At 42.1% G+C, this 19,605-nt stretch overlaps 1 protein-coding gene across 1 annotated transcript; it reads left to right on the top strand.

Annotated features, from left to right (window-relative positions):
- Positions 1-639: 639 nt before the first annotated feature.
- Positions 640-18,609, top strand: dgcr8 (DGCR8 microprocessor complex subunit). The gene is made up of 14 exons (XM_034079340.2): positions 640-778; positions 1,898-2,862; positions 5,071-5,233; positions 5,791-5,933; positions 7,528-8,119; positions 12,016-12,213; positions 13,827-13,928; positions 15,208-15,306; positions 15,456-15,538; positions 15,691-15,791; positions 16,396-16,502; positions 16,609-16,736; positions 16,981-17,094; positions 18,268-18,609. The coding sequence occupies exons 2-14, from the start codon at positions 2,182-2,184 to the stop codon at positions 18,349-18,351; spliced, it is 2,595 nt and encodes an 864-aa protein (XP_033935231.1). The 5' UTR covers positions 640-778; positions 1,898-2,181; the 3' UTR covers positions 18,352-18,609.
- The last annotated feature ends 996 nt before the right edge of the window (positions 18,610-19,605 follow it).

Here is a 19,605-nt window from a genome sequence, read left to right as displayed (position 1 = left end):
ATTTACACATTTATTTCCTAAGTTATATATTCTATTATTTATTCCTGTATTTATTCATACATTTATTTATGCATTTATACTTATTTAATAAATACATTCCAAATCATTAAAAAAGAGGCACTCGTGGTTGTTGCAGTTGCATGGAGTGTAAGGTGCAGAGAGGTGAGACTCTTTGCATATTTTACATTTGGGTTGTTTCCATGACCCCTATTTGAATAAATTAAACACATCCTAAAAAGATATAGTCAATGAATGGCACCAGCGCCATATAGACTTCTATCTGTCTATATGGCGCTGAGACTGAGCGCTGCATGGCACGTTTATTTATGAAGCAATTATGTCAAAACAATGCAATCCAAAAATCAAACGTATTAAGACATAGTGCAACAGAATCCCATTAGAAAATTACATTTACATGACCTTTACATTCATTCAAAGCAGTCATTTTTATCTGTAAAGCGATTTTTTCCCTCCGTTTCCATCCATACTTTCTTGAATATTCTGGGGTTAACATGTTGCTCACATGCGAAAAATGTGGAACGTTGATTGGTCGATTCATTCCAGAGTCGTCATAGTGCGACGTTGTGATTGGCCCGCTGATCGATCAATCACCAAAACGCCGGTCCTGTAGGCGGGGCATCGGTTGGTTTACCGCTGTGGTTTTCTTCAAGATGGCGAGGCTACATCAGTTGAGGCAGTATGGCGGCGCATGGAGAATACAATAATTTAGAAAGGTAGTCAGGTGCTCAAAAAGAAGACAGCCGTCTCATTTTAATTGGTGAGTATTTCTCTAATAAGCGGTTTTTTGGGCTGGCTGACCAACGGATATGTGTGTGGCTGCTTGTTAGCATATTAGCATGGATGTTAACTAGGGGCCCGTTGTGCAGCTGCAGAACAGACGAGGCTTGTATCCATTTGTCTTGCCTTTTATCTACCTGTTATTCGAACTTAGATACTCGTATTCCCCGGAATAATAAACCATATGTTTATTTTCCTTTATTCAAGAAAGAATATGTGCAGTGGTGTAAAGTAACTATGTAGATTTACTCAAGTACTGCACTTAAGGACCATTTTGAGAGAATTGTACTTCAAGTGAGTATTTAAATTGCTACAGTGTACTTCTACTCCACTACAGTTCAGAGGTAAATTGTGTACTTTTACTTCACAACATTTATTTAATAGTCAATACCTTTTGTTACTCTACTACAACTGAAGTAACATCCACAAGCTGCTAATACTTTTGTACTTTTACTTGAGTAATATTTTGAATCCAGGACTTTTACTTGTATCCGAGTATTCCTACACTCTGGTACTTGTACTTGTACTCAAGTACAAGATCGGAGTACTTCTCCCACCTCTGTATATATATGTATTATCAAACATTATATACACACACAACATTGAGTGGGGGTTACATAGGTACATATACAGAGTAAATAAAGACAGAAATATAAAGAAAATATTTTAAATATTTATAAAATAATAAAAGGTTTTGATTATTTTTAACTATTTGTAATTATGGTGCCATATTGATGTTATTCTAAGCACACATGTGCCAAAGCAGTTTAGAGTCAGTCCATTTATTCTTGTGAATGAGAAATGTTCCCCACAAATAAAATTAGCTGTTCACAAAAAACAATATTTGTATAAAATCGATCACTTTTAAAGTGTATCGCTTGTCCCATTTTTCTTTTATGACTCAACATCAGTCCAAGGCATTTTAGAGTACAACAGTGACTGAATAAATGACATATTCTCTTCATGTAAATAAGAAAAATTACAAGAATATTCTATATACATTTCATATAGTGTCTTTTAAAAACCCATATGTTACGTTCAAACGTTGAATATTGCTTAACTGACATCTAACGTTCCTCTCACTTGTCCTCTTTTGCAGCTTCCAGAAGATTCAAGTGGAGGATGATCAGTGCCTAGATCCCATATTAAGCTGAATGCATTGTGATTTCCAATAATTGAGACAGTGATTCTGAAAGCTGTCTACATTAATGAAAAGAACAATGTAGACAGCTTAGCAATTTCACCTCTGGTACGTGGTCTATACAGGGATGTGCTTCTGCATGCTGCATTCTGGGTTCAGATAGGAAGAAAGTGTCTTAAAACAGGTCAGATTTTAGAATAAATTATCAGTGCGTATAAGCTGTAGTTCGATATTCAGTGGAAATGGAGATAGACGATGTGCTACCCCCTCTCCCCTTGGATCCACCTGGTTTTTTTGACCTAGATGAGGGCATAGCACCTCCACCACCTCCCCTGCAAACGTCCAGTGACGCAGAGGTAATGGACGTTAGCTCTGGTGGTGATGGACACACAGACACCCCAGGGGAAGGGGAAGCCATGGCACAGCAACCCCTCGCAAAGGGCTCAATCACTTTCTGTAGCCACCTCTCAGAGGAGGCCATTCCCAACCCTCAGTGCCCCAGAACAGCCCGCCACGCCCCCCCAGTCTCCGGGTTCCTACCAGACCTCAAGCTGCTCAGAGATGTTAAGATCCGTGTGAGCTTCACCGAAAGCAGCAGCAGCAACATCAACAGCAAAGACAGGAAGGTTTTGTACACAGGCGAAGGGCAGGAGGCAGGAAGTGATGATGGTTTAGACAGCATGAATGGTGAGATGCATGACTCAGGTGAGGGAAGCTCTGGAGCGGGAAACTTAGCAGGCAGGAGATCAGACGAGTCCGAGGTAGACATGGAAAACAAGGTAGAGTTCGCCGTCCTGGATGAGCTGGACGACTACTACGAGAACTTCCTGGATCATGACGACACGGAGCACGGTGGCTTTAAGTCTGAGGGCATAGCGCAGCAGGATCAAGCGGATGAGGAGACTGTGACTTTCGCCTATGAGGTACGTCGGTTTCTATGTCTGCAGTAACCCATGCGATTGTCAGCTACACACACACATGTTGTCCTTTTTAACTGTCGAACAGAAACATTGTAAGCCTATTACAGTTAATTTAAGACGGGGCATTATTAACACTGTCATTTCTGCGAGACCACTGCAGTGGCAAAGCGGTTGTGCAGACATGGCAACAAAACGACAAGGTTGTCCAGTTTTCAAATGTTAATTTAGCTGCAGTACAACATCGAATCTCCCTTGCCTTAAGCTGTAAGAACCTTGAGTATTCAGCTGGCCTGTTTATCCTTTACAGTTGCAATTTTGCATTAAATACATGTTGTGTTGTACATTTATAGTAATGCTTTTGGGGGGAAATAGCACAAACTGAAAGATTAAGTATAGCTAGGAGTACTTTTCTAATGTTATCCTTATTTAATACTGCACCACTCCTGCTTAAGTTTGGATACATTTAAGCAGAAGAAATTACGTACATGTTTGTTTTTGTTTTTTATTACTGAAAATGAGAAGTGAGATGCTGGAAGAGGTTAGTGACATTTTTGTATTCCTCCCATTACATTTGGGGTTTTCTTTTGATGCAAAAATCAATCAATATTAATAGAGAGGGGATCGAAGCTTCTAAAATAATGACATTCAATTTGTAGGGGTTGACATCAGTCCAATATGGTCTGTCTCTGTCTGGAGTATTTTACTTTTAAGTGGGGGACTGATGATTTTTAAATGTTGTTTGTTTCTCCGTCACATGAGACTAAGCTGACTGAGGCCTGTACTACGAAGACGGATTTTCGCTTAGCGAGCTAACTTCAGGGTTAACTCTGGGTTTCCGGTCCTACGACGCTGGTTCTCTTCTTACCGGGCTAGATCTCCATGGTAACGTATGCTTAACGGCAAACCAGCTCCGGAGCAGGTTAGGTTCCAGGATAAGAGCTCAACCCAGTGAAAGCACTGCCTGCTGACCAATCAGAGCTCCGTGTGCGGAGTTTAAAGCGATCAAGTCATATTACAGGATAAAGGAAATACAGAAAAACTGCCGTTGCAGGAAAGACGGCCGGCAAAAATCAACTGACTGAACATTAATAGAATATCACCTCCATCTTCAGAGCAATCTGACTATTAAAACATTAGCGTTAAGAAAGCTTACTTAAATATCTGCCACAACATAAGCAACCGGATCAGAGTACATTAAGTACAGTCCGCGGCATATCACTTCATAATGTATCATATATTTCCTGATCTGAGTCAGCTGAGCCGTATCTGGCCGTGCAACACTCACTGTGTCACATACTGTATGCAGAAGTATTATTTTAAGCAACACATTAAGTTGACGAAACACTCGAGACAAATGTAATTTAAAAGTCAGATCGTGTCTTAGACGGGGCAGTGATATCATAAACCTGTTAAAGGTGGGGTAGGTAAGTTTCAGAAACCAGCTCGAGTGCACTAAAATTTGAAAGTACACAGCCGAAAAGAATCCGCCACTTCCTTAGGGCACGAGATACATTTGTGCGTGCACGAGATACAGGGCTGACAGTTGTGCTTTTTACAGTATTACAGCTTCCACAGATGATGTTTCTTTATGGATTTGTTGTCAAAGCACTTCAGATATTCATTGCTATCGGGATGTTAAGAGCATTCCATGGAATATAACAAAGTGTATCTCGAGCCGGTTTCTCAAACTTACCTACCCCACCTTTAATGTACGCATTCAAACACTTTTTCTGTTACCAGCTGTATTCATCTTGCAGGTGCAGCTCTGTGGCTTTTATCCTGGATAAAGTGTTTAAGTCATGGATGTTTAAAGTTTAACTTCTTAATATTTGTCTAATATTATAGTTCACTTTTCATTCAGGAAGTATGAAGCTGCGCTGTGAGTACGCTTGTCCATGTTTGTGATTGGTCAAATGTTGCTAACCCCGCCCCTTTCATGTGAACGAGCACTCAGCCGGACAGAGAAACCCTGGCTTGAGTTACCGAGTTGATAACCAGCGTCGTAAGACCACTTGGCGAGAGCGCGTTTGTTTTGGGTTAGTTAAGCCAGAAAACTCAAACATATCCAGGGTCTGTTGAACTGGATTCGTAGTACAGGCCTCTGGATTCGTAGTACAGGCCTCTGGATTTGTAGTACAGGCCTCTGGATTCGTAGTACAGGCCTCTGGTGACACAATCTTCTCTCCCGGCCTTAACCACTCACTCTTCCAGGAGGAGTTTGACAACGATGTGGACGCCTTGCTGGAGGAGGGCATGCCTGTCCCTAAAAAGATGCGTCCGTCAGAAGAAAAATATGGCGGGGAAAGTGATCACCCGTCAGACGGAGAAGGAGGGGTTCAGCCCATGATGACCAAAATTAAGACTGTCCTGAAGAGTGAGTGGTGGATCAGTCTGCGTTTGTTTCTGGTTCCATCAAGTAATCATGGAGTGCAGTTTCAGTACTTTGGGGCACAATACTATATGATATTCAAAATACTAAATGCAAGAGTCAAAGTGACCTGTCAACATACATTTAGAAAGTCCTAAATGATCCAAATTGTGTTTTTCTTTCTGCACATTTTTTATTTAAATGCGCTCATTGTTCAAAACTCTGCATAATAGTGATCAAATAATTGTGTGTGACCTGACCTATGACATATCTAAATACATGAACTTGTGTGTGCAACAACTAGATAAATGTTTCCGCTCACTTCTTTTTTGGTAATCCAACATTGATATTCAACTATTAGGTGACACAAAGTTGAATTAATGATGTTCCTACATAACTACATTTTCTCGCCACTGACGATCAGGCTCCTTGGATAGAATAATCCACCGTTCATGGTCACGCCTGGTGTGAATATCTCTCAACTGATATGAATGGAGAGATATTCAGTTATGCATTAAAAGTATTAATTAGCACCTGCTTTTTTGCATTTCCCCCCACGCCAGGTCGTGGGCGCCCCCCCACTGAGCCTCTCCCAGACGGATGGATCATGACATTCCATAACTCGGGCATTCCCGTCTACCTGCACAGAGAAACCAGAGTGGTGACCTGGTCCAGACCCTACTTCCTTGGCACTGGCAGTATTAGGGTAAGTGTCTTTATAAGCTTCCTACATTACACACGTGAGCATCAAGTTGTTTGCATGGATCGGCGGCTCAATTTCCCATTCAATTTGAGAGGCCACACTGAAGTTAGATAGTTTGACGATATTTAATAAACAAAATCAAAACACAGTAACTTTAGGGACAAAACGGTCAACAGAAAAAAATGTCAGCACAAGCTCACCCTCTGTCATCCGCACTCGACATGAAACGGGTGACATAAATACACAAGCCACACCCATGTGATAATTAACGGAAGTGCTCAACAAATACAAATTAAAGTGACGTAAACAAATAATAATAATACAAATAATAAACTCAGGTTATGGAGCATTCTGGCTCCTACAGATCCTATGAGTTGGCTGCACCAAAGGGTATTTATTATAAGAAATGCTGTAGTTCATTAGACCAGCACGCCTTTCAGCAGATTAGGCGGTCCCATCTAGGGGTGGGCGATATTGAAAAATATGTTATCACGATATTTTCAGGCAGTATCACGATAGACGATATATATCACGATATTTTTTCATGTCGGTTATTATGGTTATTTTTCAAGTTACTTAACAGAACAAGCACCTACAAGGTAACAGAAACTAAAACTAAAAGGAGTAACAAACCAACATAGCATTTCAAGCTGGTTTTATTTCAGAAATGAAACCCTGAATGAACAAGTGAGCAGTGAACATCAATAAACATGAAAAGGAGGGTAAAACATAACTAAGTAAAACATAAAACATCAATGAGGAAAAGTCAGTGCCAAACAATTAAAATGTAAACTTTAGAGTAGACTTGAAGTGTAATAAAAGACTTTAGCATAACTGAAGGGAAAAACATAAAACGCCACCACGTCAGTTATGTCTTTCCACCGTTTGCTAGTCTTTTCATAAGGAGCCCCTTTATGAAATGCCTGCCCTATGGTTGCTCGCTGCAAAGAAAGGGGGCGGGGACTTTGGGAGCGTGTCAAACAACTCGGACTGAACGAAAGCAGAGGTGCGCTGACATTGTGAAATCGATCGTGCTTGATATATGGTGAAATTAAAATCAGTAGGTGAGGCTGGGGGAGCGGGAGGGGAAGAGGCTCTCCGTCCGCTGTCATAGCCCCCTGCGGCGCACGGAGAGCCTCTTCCCCTCCCGCTATTTATTTATTTTTTTAGGACGATATCTCTGAAAAAGCATATCGTGGAGACCTAATATCGTCACGACGATATATATCGTCATATCGCCCACCCCTAGTCCCATCTTTTAAAAACAAGTTTATATTTTATTAGAAAGGTATGTGAACATTTAAAATAAATCACACTCTAACAGATTATCCCAGTCAAAACCTGTATTTACTGGATTACGGAAAGACTTTATTGATTCTCTCTGTCTTCTTGCCACCATGTTAAGATGTGGTGCTTAGCATTGTTGAGCAAACCCACGGTAACAATTTGATAGCATCCTGTTTCATACATCTCAAATGTATTTATTCTATTCCAAACGGTGAGCATTTCATAAGACGCTACGATAAAGTCGACAATGGCTTCAAATTCACCAGGGTTAACATTTTGTAAAAACTCTTGGTCTTCTTTCCTGGTACAGAAACACGACCCTCCGACCAGCAGCATCCCTTGCCTTCACTACAAGAAGATCAAGGCTCTGGAGGAGAAGGAGCTGAATGGGGAGGTGACCCAAAATGTAGAGGTGACCCAAAATGTAGAGGTGACCCAAAATGTAGAGGTGACCCAAAATGTAGACGTGACCCAAAATGCAGACGTGACCCATAATGCAGAGGAGACCCAAAATGCAGAGGAGACCCAAAATGCAGAGGAGACCCAAAATGCAGAGGAGACCCAAAATGCAGTGGAGACCCAAAATGCAGAGGTGACCCAAAATGCAGAGGAGACCCAAAATGCAGAGGTGACCCAAAATGCAGAGGAGACCCAAAATGCAGAGGAGACTCCTGTCAAACCAGTTGATGAGACCAATGGTGAAGAGATGGCCGGTCCCTCTGAGGCTCCAGCTCAGGGGCAGTACATTATCCCTCCCTTCATCGTGTTTGACGGGGTCCACGGGGGAGGAAGTACCCCCAAAATAAGCCTGGCGTGTAAAAGGCCTCACGCATTTGACACTGCACAGGGAGCATTGGGACAAGTGAGAGCTAAAGTGGAGGTGTGCAAGGACGAGTCCATCGGTAAGAGCTTTTTACATTACATTTTTTGCAGTATTTTTTTCTCAAGGCGTGCAGCCCTTCCAGTGATAGAAGTCGGTGTGTTTTTGCTGCTGTAAGACTTTAAGGCAGGAGTGTCCAAACTTTTTTCACCGAGGTCCACATAGAGAAATATACGAAGGGCTTGGCCGCTCACTAGAGGTATATCGCCTCATAAGTTCAGTTATAAGTTGGTAAAATCAATCAAATGTAGGTACATGATGCTCGTGAGTGTTCCTTAAAGGGAAAGGAAACACCAATTACAGCTATAATATTCCGGTAGTTTATTCATTTTACAATGGATATTGATCGTAATATTTATTGTACATGATATTACTCGCCAAAAGAAAATTAATTATCCGCCGGCCGGGTGGGGAATTCCGGGACCAGGCCGCCGCCATTAGGGGAGTCCCAAATGGTGACGTCACTGGATGGGTCTTCGCTCCGGGTATCCATACCGGAAGTCAACACAACGTAGCAGATATGGCAGCGATGGAGGAATTTTGCAATGAGATCGACGTTTTGAACGATGAATTTGACTATTCGTCGGGAGATGACATTTATGTGGAAGCATCTACAGTTACCAGGCATCCCATGGCCTATGCTTATGAACCGATTCGGTCGAATAGAGTGGCATACGATCCGGAATAAAAAAACAAAAAAACAACACAATGCTAACAGTGAGCCTCTGAATTAGCCCCGAGCGAAAAATGCTAACCTATTACTGCACCGAACATCACTCCTAGCTCCCTTATTACTTATCCTAGCTGCACATCCAACACATCGTTTATGATCGCAAGAGCCGCGTTCACACTGCGGTACTTTTCCCACAAAGGTTCATGCGAACTTAGTTCATGATCGCGTTCACACCAAAAAGAGCCGGTACTAAAAGTAGTTCATGCGAAGCTTTTTACCCCCTCGAAAGTCCCTGCTAGAGAGCAGGGACCTTCGAGCGGCTCTTTTTTGAGAAAATAGCTATATTTCTGATTGGCTGGGCGGATTGCAAACCACGCCCCGTAAAATTCCCAAAAAGTTTTGTGAAGCCGCCATTTTATTATCCTCGCATTATTAGCATTAGCATTAGCCCAGCGCAGAAACGCAGAGAGACTAACTTATGGCAACACAAAATAAAACATGGGAGCGGTGGAGATGAGGAGGTGTCGGCATTCTGGCGATTTACTCGGAAGCTGCTGGGACTCCCAGCAGCTTCTACTGAAGCCAGTCCCCAACTCCGGGGACTTCCGGCGGCAGTATACGCCGTGAAGTGGTTTGCGGCCTGCCAGTAAACCCAAAGCAGAAGAAGAAGAAGTGACGTCAGCGGCTTCATTTGCCTAATCCTCCCCCAGGGACTTTTTCTGGTGTGAACGCGATCTGTACTTAGTTCATGCGAACTAAAGAGTTCGCATGAACTAAGTTCGCATGAACCTTTGTGGGAAAAGTACCGCAGTGTGAACGCGGCTAAGGAGACACAGAATCTAACGGTGCCCACCTCAACACTGGAAGATACAAACTCGCGAGGTTATCAACAAAAACGTACATCAAAACAAGTGGCGCTAGGTACTAACATGCGCTAGGCTAACGGCTTACCTTCCTCATTGTCTGGTCTAAACTGGTCTTCAATGGCATTACAACGATAAAGACGATGATGTAGTTAATCCATAGGTTAATATCCAATGGGGCTGTGTCCCCTTTGAAATGTTCTGATAATCTATAAGCAATACAACTGCAATTCCGTTATCTGCTGTCCGCTCTGTGCTCCGTGCGCTCTGGGTCCTGCAATACCATCCATTGAACACCTAGTCCAGCAATACTAGCCTTTTTAGGGCTGTTTTCGACAGATGAGCGTGTGCATGCCAGTTGAATTAGTTGAGCTATAGAACACCCCCAATTCTCTATTGTGCGTCATAATAGCTACCATTTAGTTTGGATGCGATTGCGTTAATTAATAAGGTCACACTGTCAGTAAATACATGTGTGAGCTAGTAATCTGGTAGTGCTGCAATATTTACCTCTCTCTCGGCAGCTGAAGCAACTCGTTTGGTGGCTCGAACTTCACGTTTGTTGACACTGTCATTATCTTGCGCGGCCGACGTGCTGGGACGGTCGGTGTTCCCGACTGCATACGTTGAGAAATCGAATATTGTGGGAACAGATCCTGGCTTCAAATCCAATGTTTTGTATTGAACCAGGCATCCAGACTGGACTTTGAGCAGCTTCTCATCCTTTAGTGGCAGCCTATGGAAATGTACTTCTTCCTTCTTCGTATAAAATCCATTTGTGCAGCCTGGGGCAATACAATAAACTCCTGACGACGACCGTTTTCTTGTAATGTAAACTACTGGTGCATTGCACGCCATGTTGTTTGTTATTGAGCGTTGGCCCAGGAAGCCGTACCCACTCAGTGACGTCACTGGGAAAGTCCCGGAGCAATGGAAGCGCCCATGGTCATTAGGCACGTATTTCAAAAAGTTAATTTGCGTATCTCGATCGTTTACATTGGAAATAGACTAGATAAATACATTTCCTAATGGGAATATTGTCGCATGGAAAGCAGTTTGAAAAGTGTTTCCATTTCCCTTTAACACAGAAGATTGATTATAATAAGGAGAAATATGAAGGGTGTATTTCAAGCTTGTTATGGAAATAAGTCATTGGGCTTTTTTCTTATCAACTAAGATATGTGAGAAAATGTTTCCAACTTTAATCGACTGTATTTATTTGAAAAGTGGTCTCATTACCACATGAATACTACTGTGCAGAGTTCGCGTTAACCGAATATTTTCTGCCCATGACGGATTTCTTTTTAACGATGATGGAAAAATCTGAAAGCAGTCTTTTTGGCGGATTAGAACAAACTCTGAACAGCGCCACAGCGTCCCCGCAGCGAGGCTCCGGTGTTATGCCGTGTTATGCATGCTCGCCAAAAAGGAAATGATACCGTTTACAAACCTAACTTTGCCGATCAAATCATTGTGCGCGCTCCTGTGAGGTAGGGCTGTACCCGAATATTCGTTCGTTGGAGTACTATTCGGATTTACATTTTGTTGTTTGTTATTTCCCGTTTTTTTCAGAAATTGAAATCTCCAATCTCAACGTAAGAGCTTGTTCAGGGGGTGCTAACACTTAACCATAAACGTTATCGTTTACTTTCTCCGTCTTTATATGTAGATATTACTTTTCTCCGTTAATCTCCGTCACGTTGTTTCCAAAGCAACAACAACTTCCTGTCAACAGCGCCACCTCTCCTTCAAAATAAAAGCATGGCCATAAATAGGAAGCAGAGCCAAATTACACTTAAGACATACAACTGCAACTAAAGTAACAAACACAATGCGATAAACATTTCAAAGAACACAAATTAGGTTAATAACTATATAATAACAAAATGAATGCCGTGAATACAGCAAAATACACGTGTTGAATTGGTTCGCTGCTGATTACTACGACTACTCGGCCGAATATTCGCTGCTGATTACTACAGACTATCCGGAGCCCGAAAAATGGTATTCGGGACAGCCCTAGAGGTGCAGTGGGCATGCATAACACGGCATAACACCGGCGCTAACAGTTTACGAGCGTGCGTGTGTGTGTGTCCCCCCCCCTCCTTCCGTTGAAAGTTCACGAGCGTGTAATAATGGATTTTGACGGAAATGTTACGACAGCAAAAAAGTCTAGCGCCACCTCTGCTACTGTGTAATATATGTTTACATTTATATTTAAGAAGTACAATATAAGACGAGCAGAAGTTTCATTTGTCGGCCATACTCCATTATACTTTTTGAATTTGCTGAGGGCCGATTCAAAACGGGCCGTAGTTTGGACACCCCTGCTTTAAGCTGTCTCTCATTAAAGTGTTTATTGATCTTAAAACCTCCTCACAGACATTGACGAGTTCCGGATTTACCTGGAGAAATGCTTTGACTTTGAACAAGTCACCGTGAAGAAGTTTCGCACGTGGGCCGAGCGACGGCAGTTCAACAGAGACTTGAAGAGGAAGCAGGCGGAGTGTGAGCGGCCCATCCTGCCCGCCAACCAGAAGCTCATCACTCTGTCGGTGCAGGACGCGCCCACTAAGAAAGGTAACGCTTGTATGGAGTCAAATCAACATTTATTATAGCCCCAAATCACGAGAAATGCCTCAAAGGGCTGTTCAAAGCAAAGACAGTCCTGTTTTAAGGTTGTTATAGATAATGGGGCTGCACAATTCATCTAATTGAAATTGCAACATAAACTTAAGGCAGTCCTACAAACGGTATTCTTGAGACTTTTTAAATAATCCTTCTTATAATATAATAAACGGATCCTTTTTTTAATGACACTATGATCATTTTAATATATATTAAATATGTATGTTAATGTTTTTAAAATGATCACGCACTCTTAGGGATGGGTATCGTAAAGGTTTTAACGGTACTACTACTCGTATCGATACCGCTTATCGATCCGGTCTTTTAACGATACTCTTATCGGTTCTTTTGGAGAAAAAAGTTAGGTAAACAAAATTAACAAATAATATTTCACATCAAAAGAAACAACAATGTTAATCGTATTAAATAATGTGAAGACAGAACTGTAAACAGAATAGCTGAAACTTTAACAAAATAAATAACTCAGTTTCCTCTAATCATTAACCCATGTTTGTATAATGGAGTTAACTCCGTGTGTTGCTGCTAGCATACAGAACACCTGACGTGGAAACGTTACTCGTGGATGGGGCTACAGAGCTGCTAGAAAGACAGTGGAACCCGGTGCATTCCTCCGTCTGGATGTGGAGCACTTTTGATAAATGTTTAGACAAATTGCTCGTGTTACCGCCCTTACATGCTGAACTCTGATTGCACTTTTGGTAACGAGCATCGAGACGGGTAAAGTTTAACCACACCTCGGAGCGTGTGTGTGTGTGTTGCCCCGCCCCCTCGCACACAGGCGGGGGAGAGAGAGATCTCGTCTGGATTGGAAAGATAAAAAATACTAAAAATAATCATAGACGCACATTTGCAGTCTTTTTGCGTATTAGAAATGGAGTTGGCGAAACTAAAACTGCAATATAATGTTTGTGTAGCAATAATACATATGACATATATTTTACATGTCTCCAGTACCGATAAAAAGACCGATAACGTCGGAGCTTAACCACGGTCTTTAATAATTCAGCCCCGGGGCTCGGCATCCATTCCTACTCACTCTAATTTTAATCGCAATTGCAATATCAGTCAAAGTAATTGCATCCTTTAATTGTTTACAAATCGTGCAGCCCTAATAGGTAACAAATGAAACCAATAACAACAACAAAAGGTTTACCCCTATATATATATATATATATATATATATTGTCTGTGTAGCCTTACTATAACTTATTTCATTCATCTAAAATCACATTGTAGTTGCATGTAGGGTGCATATGTTTGCATTGTAATGAACATGGCAGTATAATATTATTTGTTGCCCGTCTCTCGATCTCTTCCTTTGGTCGGGACTCTTCTGAAGTGTAATGACAGGAAGTTGCTAATTGCCAGCTTTAGATCAATTAGCGAAAGTGTTGAAATCTAAATCAAGTGCAGGAAACTTCCAAAAGCCTTCACACCAATATGTACTTTTTTCAAGTATTACATTTGTATACCAATACTGTTAAAGCTGTCCCTTTTTTTAATAAGTGTGTTGATGCATTGTTTTTTATTTTCTATTGTAACAGAATTCGTCATCAACCCTAACGGGAAGTCTGAAGTTTGCATCTTGCATGAATATATGCAACGTGTCCTAAAGGTTCGACCTGTTTACAACTTTTTTGAATGTGGTAAGTTCAACTTTTTACTACAATTTATCTTTTAAGAGATTTCATTATTTAAAGCACGTTGTCAATTTTGCCTTGGATAACATCGTTTTCTGGCTCTCCAAAATCGAGGTTCTTTCCGGGCCAACAACCGGGCTGAGTATAATAAACTAGAGAGAGAATCGCTGGCAACTACAACAAAATGAACATATTTGACCGTGATTTAATTGTAATACACGTTTCAAAATGATGCCGAAGTAACAACATACTGATACCGGTTAGTAAAACCATGAATTAATGCTTTGACGAGTCTGCAGACAGACGGCAGGGGAACAACCCTTTTTTAAATGCGTGTTTTCTGAATGGAGATCGGCTAAGCTAACGCAGTATATGCTCCGACCGTCCACACTCACAACAACGGCCTACAGACATAAATAAACCAGCAACTGTATTCGCCATGACACAGGCAGTCTGTGGTTTGTACTTAATAATAATAATAATAATTCCTTACATTTATTATAGCGCTTTTCCAGTGCTCAAAGCGCTTTACAAATACACATCACACATATTTTATACATGCAATGGTCACTGTGGACAATACCCACAGGAGCAAGTTCAGGTGAAGGGTCTTGCCCAAGGACACAACGGCTTTACAGACGCAGCAGCGGCGGGTTTCACCCCTTGATCTGATGATCATTGCACAGCGCACTGCGCCACACCGTCCATCTTCACGCCTTGAAGTCATCGAGGCGCTTTTACAAGTATACATTGGTATTATACATGTACTGTGGACATTACCCACAGGAGCACATCCGGGTGAAGTGTCTTGCCCAAGGACACTGGAGTTCCCCAGCACCCCCCTTGATCTGATGATCAGATGCACAGACCACTGCGCCACCCGTCCACATACTTGTTTAACTGTTGTCTAGTTTCTGAACAGATATGAGGAGCTGTGAGCTCTGAGTGCTAACAGCTGATGTTGGTTTTGTGTGGTTCTCATTGAAGATGATGTCACGGCTCCGCCTACACTGCGTTACTATAGTTACTGCCCCAGCTACTAAACTGTAATGGAAACGCAGCATTAAGTGAGACTGGCCTACCGAGGCCTAGCCATACCGTACTAAGCCGTGCGAGGCCCTGCAGTGGAAATGCACCATTAGTGTCTCTGGTATATATCGTGATGTGTTAATCTGCTCATTCTGCTGTCATTTTCACAGCAGAAATGACTTTACCTCTTTTATAAGGTAAAGATTATTGTTGACTGTTATGAGACATGAAACTGAATGTGTGTGTGTGTCCACAGAGAACCCAAGTGAACCCTTTGGAGCGTCGGTCATTATAGACGGAGTAACGTACGGCACAGGAACCGCAAGTAGTAAAAAACTTGCCAAAAATAAAGCTGGTAATTTATTTTATTTATATGACTGAGAATTGTGAAAGACGTCTTTATATTCTTACTATAATACAGCAGATAGTTGCACAGTTGGTTAATGTTCACGTTGTAATGCATCCCTTATTTCCCTCTCTCTGGTGGTTTGGTGCGAACTTCAGCTCGAGCCACACTGGAAATCCTCATCCCTGACTTTGTGAAGCAGACCTCGGAGGAGAAGCCCGTTGAGGGCGATGAACTGGAGGTACTTGCATATTATTGACACTTTTTCAGTGAAGTACAAAAGAGTAAGTTAAAGTGATGTATCTTTGACATTAAAGGCAGGTAACAGGACGGTTATATTTCCCCTGAAAGCGTCCCTGAAATAATGGTGTCTGTGTGTTTTCTGCTCCACAGTATTTTAATCATATCAGTATAGAAGACACTAGAGTGTACGAGCTGACCAACAAAGCAGGACTACTTTCGCCATATCAGATTCTTCACGAGTGCCTTAAAAGGTAAGAACCAAATCGATGCCATCAAAGAAAATTGTAATAAATATTTGTTTTCATTTAAAGAAATATCTATAATGAAGAGTTAAAGTGTATTCTGAAGCACTTGCATTGAACACAGGTGCTATTATTATTATTTGCCATATTGTATAATCTTTATATACTTAAAGGTGGGGTAGGTAATTTTGGAGAAACCAGCTCGAGGATTTGAAAATACACAGCCGGAAAAAATCTGCCACTTCCTCACAGAGCCCCTCCTCCAACACACACGATAAGTTTGTGCCCAGATGGAAGGCTGACAGGCAGGAAGGCCATCCAGTTACTTTAGCCGGGCCGGCTCAGATGACTGGTCGTGCTTTTTACAGCGCTACGGCTTCCAGAGAGGATATTTTGTCAAAGCACTTAAGATATTCATTCCATGGAATTTTACAAAAAGTGTTTTTCGAGCCGGTTTCTCAAACTTACCTACCCCACCTTTAATATCGCTTGGTGTCTTGTTTTCTGAGTAGACGTTGTCATTGTTGGCATTCCTTATGTGCTTTAAAGCCGCTGCCCTTCACTTGTTGCAGATAAAACATGTTTGAAACGTACTGTTGCGTCTGTCCTGCAGAAACCATGGGATGGGAGACACCAGCATTAAGTTTGAGGTGATCCCCGGGAAAAACCAGAAGAGTGAATATGTGATGACGTGCGGGAAGCACACTGTGCGTGGCTGGTGTAAGTAATCCTCCTTTGTCCACATGTGTAGAGCTGTGTAGTGTCGAGGCAACTAGTTTGGAATGCCATGTCTGTTTATTGACATGTTGTGTACATGTGCCACCAGGCAAGAACAAGAGGGTGGGCAAACAGCTGGCCTCTCAGAAGATCTTACAGATGCTTCATCCCCACGTCAAGAACTGGGGCTCCCTGCTGCGCATGTACGGCCGAGAGAGCAACAAGATGGTGAAGAAGGTAGATATGTTTGTACTAAAAAGCTTCTGTGGCCGTGAAGAACTGGAAAGGTTTAGTTTTCTTAACATTTCAGTTTTTTGTCTCACTGTAGCTTTCAGTGAGCAATTATCAGGCTATTTCAGTTGTACCAGCCATAAGCATTTCCTTAACCTCACTGCCAGAGAACAAGCCAGAAATTAAAATGGTGTGTATTACTGTGTAAGCACATCTCCACCAATGTATTAAATGGACTGATGCTTTGCAGGAGAGCGCTGACAAGAGTGTGATCGAGCTCCAGCAGTTTGCCAAAAAGAACAAGCCAAACCTCCACATCCTGAACAAGCTGCAAGAAGAGATGAGGAAGCTCGCCACGCAGAGGGTGAGCGTTGGCTGCTTTTTGTGTAGCATGGCTCCAAAATGGTGGAATGAGCTCCCCGTGGACATCAGGATACCAGATAGCTTACACACCTTCCGGCGCAGACTGAAAACTCATCTTTCGACTCCACTTCCAGCGATACAATTACTAACAGAGCACTTGTATACTAACAAAGGACTGGCTTACCTAAAGCCAGTTGAGTAGCACTTGAAATGTTTTCGCTCTATGAAGCCTGATGCACTTATATGATTCTATTTTCTTCAAGTTTGTATCTTCTTGGTCGAATGCACTTCTTAGCCGCGTTCACACTGCGGTACTTTTCCCACAAAGGTTCATGCGAACTTAGTTCATGATCGCGTTCACACCAAAAAGAGCCGGTACTAAAAGTAGTTCATGCGAACCTTTGTCCCTGCTAGAAACCAGGGACTTTCGAGCGGCTCTTTTTTGAGAAAAGAGCTATATTCCTGATTGGCTGGGCGGATTGCAAACCACGCCCCGTAAAACTCCCAAAAAGTTTTGTGAAGCCGCCATTTTATTATCCTCGCATTAGCATTATTAGCATTAGCATTAGCCCAGCGCAGAAACGCAGAGAGACTAACTTATGGCAACACAAAATAAAACATGGGAGCGGTGGAGATGAGGAGGTGTCGGCGATTTACTCGGAAGGCTTCAGTAGAAGCTGCTGGGAGTCCCAGCAGCTTCTACTGAAGCCAGTCCCCAACTCCAGGGACTTCCGGCCGGGGACTCCGGGTGGCAGTATACGCCGTGAAGTGGGTTGCGGCCTGCCAGTAAACCCAAAGCAGAAGAAGAAGAAGTGACGTCAGCGGCTCATTTGCCTAATCCTCCCTCAGGGACTTTTTCTGGATATATAAAGGTGTGAACGCGATCTGTACTTAGTTCATGCGAACTAAAGAGTTCGCATGAACCTTTTGTGGGAAAAGTACCGCAGTGTGAACGCGGCTATTGTCAGCTAAATGCAATGTTTAGCTTTTATTCTGTCCCATAACCCCACCCCAACAGGCTAAAGGAGAAACTAAGCTCTTGATGCTTGAAGTTTTGAAAGCAGACTCATTGTTATGTGTATCAGCGTAGCCGTTTCTATGGTTTAGCATTGTGGACGGATTGAATCTTGTAATCGTTAACATCTTGTACCATTTTCACATCTTCTTCCAACAGGAGGAAACTAGGAAGAAGCCCAAGATGACCATAAATGAGTCGGCCCAGCCGGGCAGCGAGCCCCTCTGCACTGTGGACGTTTGAAGTCCCTGCTGGAGCACTGAAGCTCCGTCACTTTCACACACTCCACCCCCCCATCTCACACACACACACACGATGGCAATATCGATCCACATTGACCGGGCCAGTAGAAACGCTTCCTCGGCTGGTAGATGCGCACTAACAGTAGAGAAATATCACCTACCTCTCGATGCAAACTAGCCATACGGCACTTAGAAAACACTCCTAGCTGCAGACTTCGAAACATCGACAGCTTCAAATAAAAATGCATGTTTCTCTGACCGCAGTCATCACCTTGGTTTTGTTTTGAAGTGTCGTTTTGAACACCTTGAAGCTACTAGTTTTGTGCTTAACGTATTTGAAAGGGACTACTAATACGTGTATCGTTTTGATCGGGAAACATACTAGTTTATTTGGTATTTTAATGGTCGGTGTTATGAATATTTTTTTGGGGTGAATAGAAAAAAACAAGCTGTTTCTGTTTATCCTCAGAATGGACACTTGCTGTCTTGGTTTGTGAAGTGACGACTATTCAGAACTCTTCATGCTTATGGTACAGGAGTAATAGTGGAGAAACGTGTTGCCTTTCTTGACCCTTTGCTTTTGGAAGTACAAGAATAAAACGTCCTAATCTCTGCAGTAAAACACAAGCACAGAATATATGTAGAGCGAAGGATCCTTTCCGTCGTGCTCTCAAGAGTACTAATGCCACACACATTTCATTAGCTTGTTTGAGTTGCCTTAGTTTATCAATTTCATGAAGGGCTCAGAGTATAATGGACCTAAAAGACCCTTCAACAGGAAGTGGAAAGACCAAGCCCCCTGTACTCGATTTAGTATTTGAGTGAAGACAGCCTGTGCATATTTTTTCCGAGACTGGTCTTAAATGATTGTTTTTGCTTTTCCATCATTATTATATTTTCAAAACACATGGTAGAATACACTTTTCAAAAGGCAGCCTTGTACATACGTTGGTACACTGACACAAGCTGGTGAGTGTGTATACCAAAGCTTACATCCAGTCTTATGCATTTTATAGAGTCCTTATGTTACTACAGACAAAACATCTACTGTGCTTTCATTCTGTCAATTATTTGGCCTGTTTTTTTTTTTTACAAAGTAATCTTGAATACATCCCGGTTTAAACAGGCTTTTGCGATATTGTTGGTTGATTTAAGAATGTGCTTTCCGTTCAGTGTCGGTGTGAGAAGAAAAACATACAGCTTTGTGTCGTTTGACATGTTGCTGCCTAGAACATGTATGTATTGCAACCTGAGC

This window comes from Pseudochaenichthys georgianus, unplaced genomic scaffold (genome assembly GCF_902827115.2).
Source record: "Pseudochaenichthys georgianus unplaced genomic scaffold, fPseGeo1.2 scaffold_592_arrow_ctg1, whole genome shotgun sequence".
In the NCBI taxonomy this organism is placed as follows: Eukaryota; Metazoa; Chordata; class Actinopteri; order Perciformes; family Channichthyidae; genus Pseudochaenichthys; species Pseudochaenichthys georgianus.
This window is presented reverse-complemented; position numbering and strand designations above follow the sequence as displayed.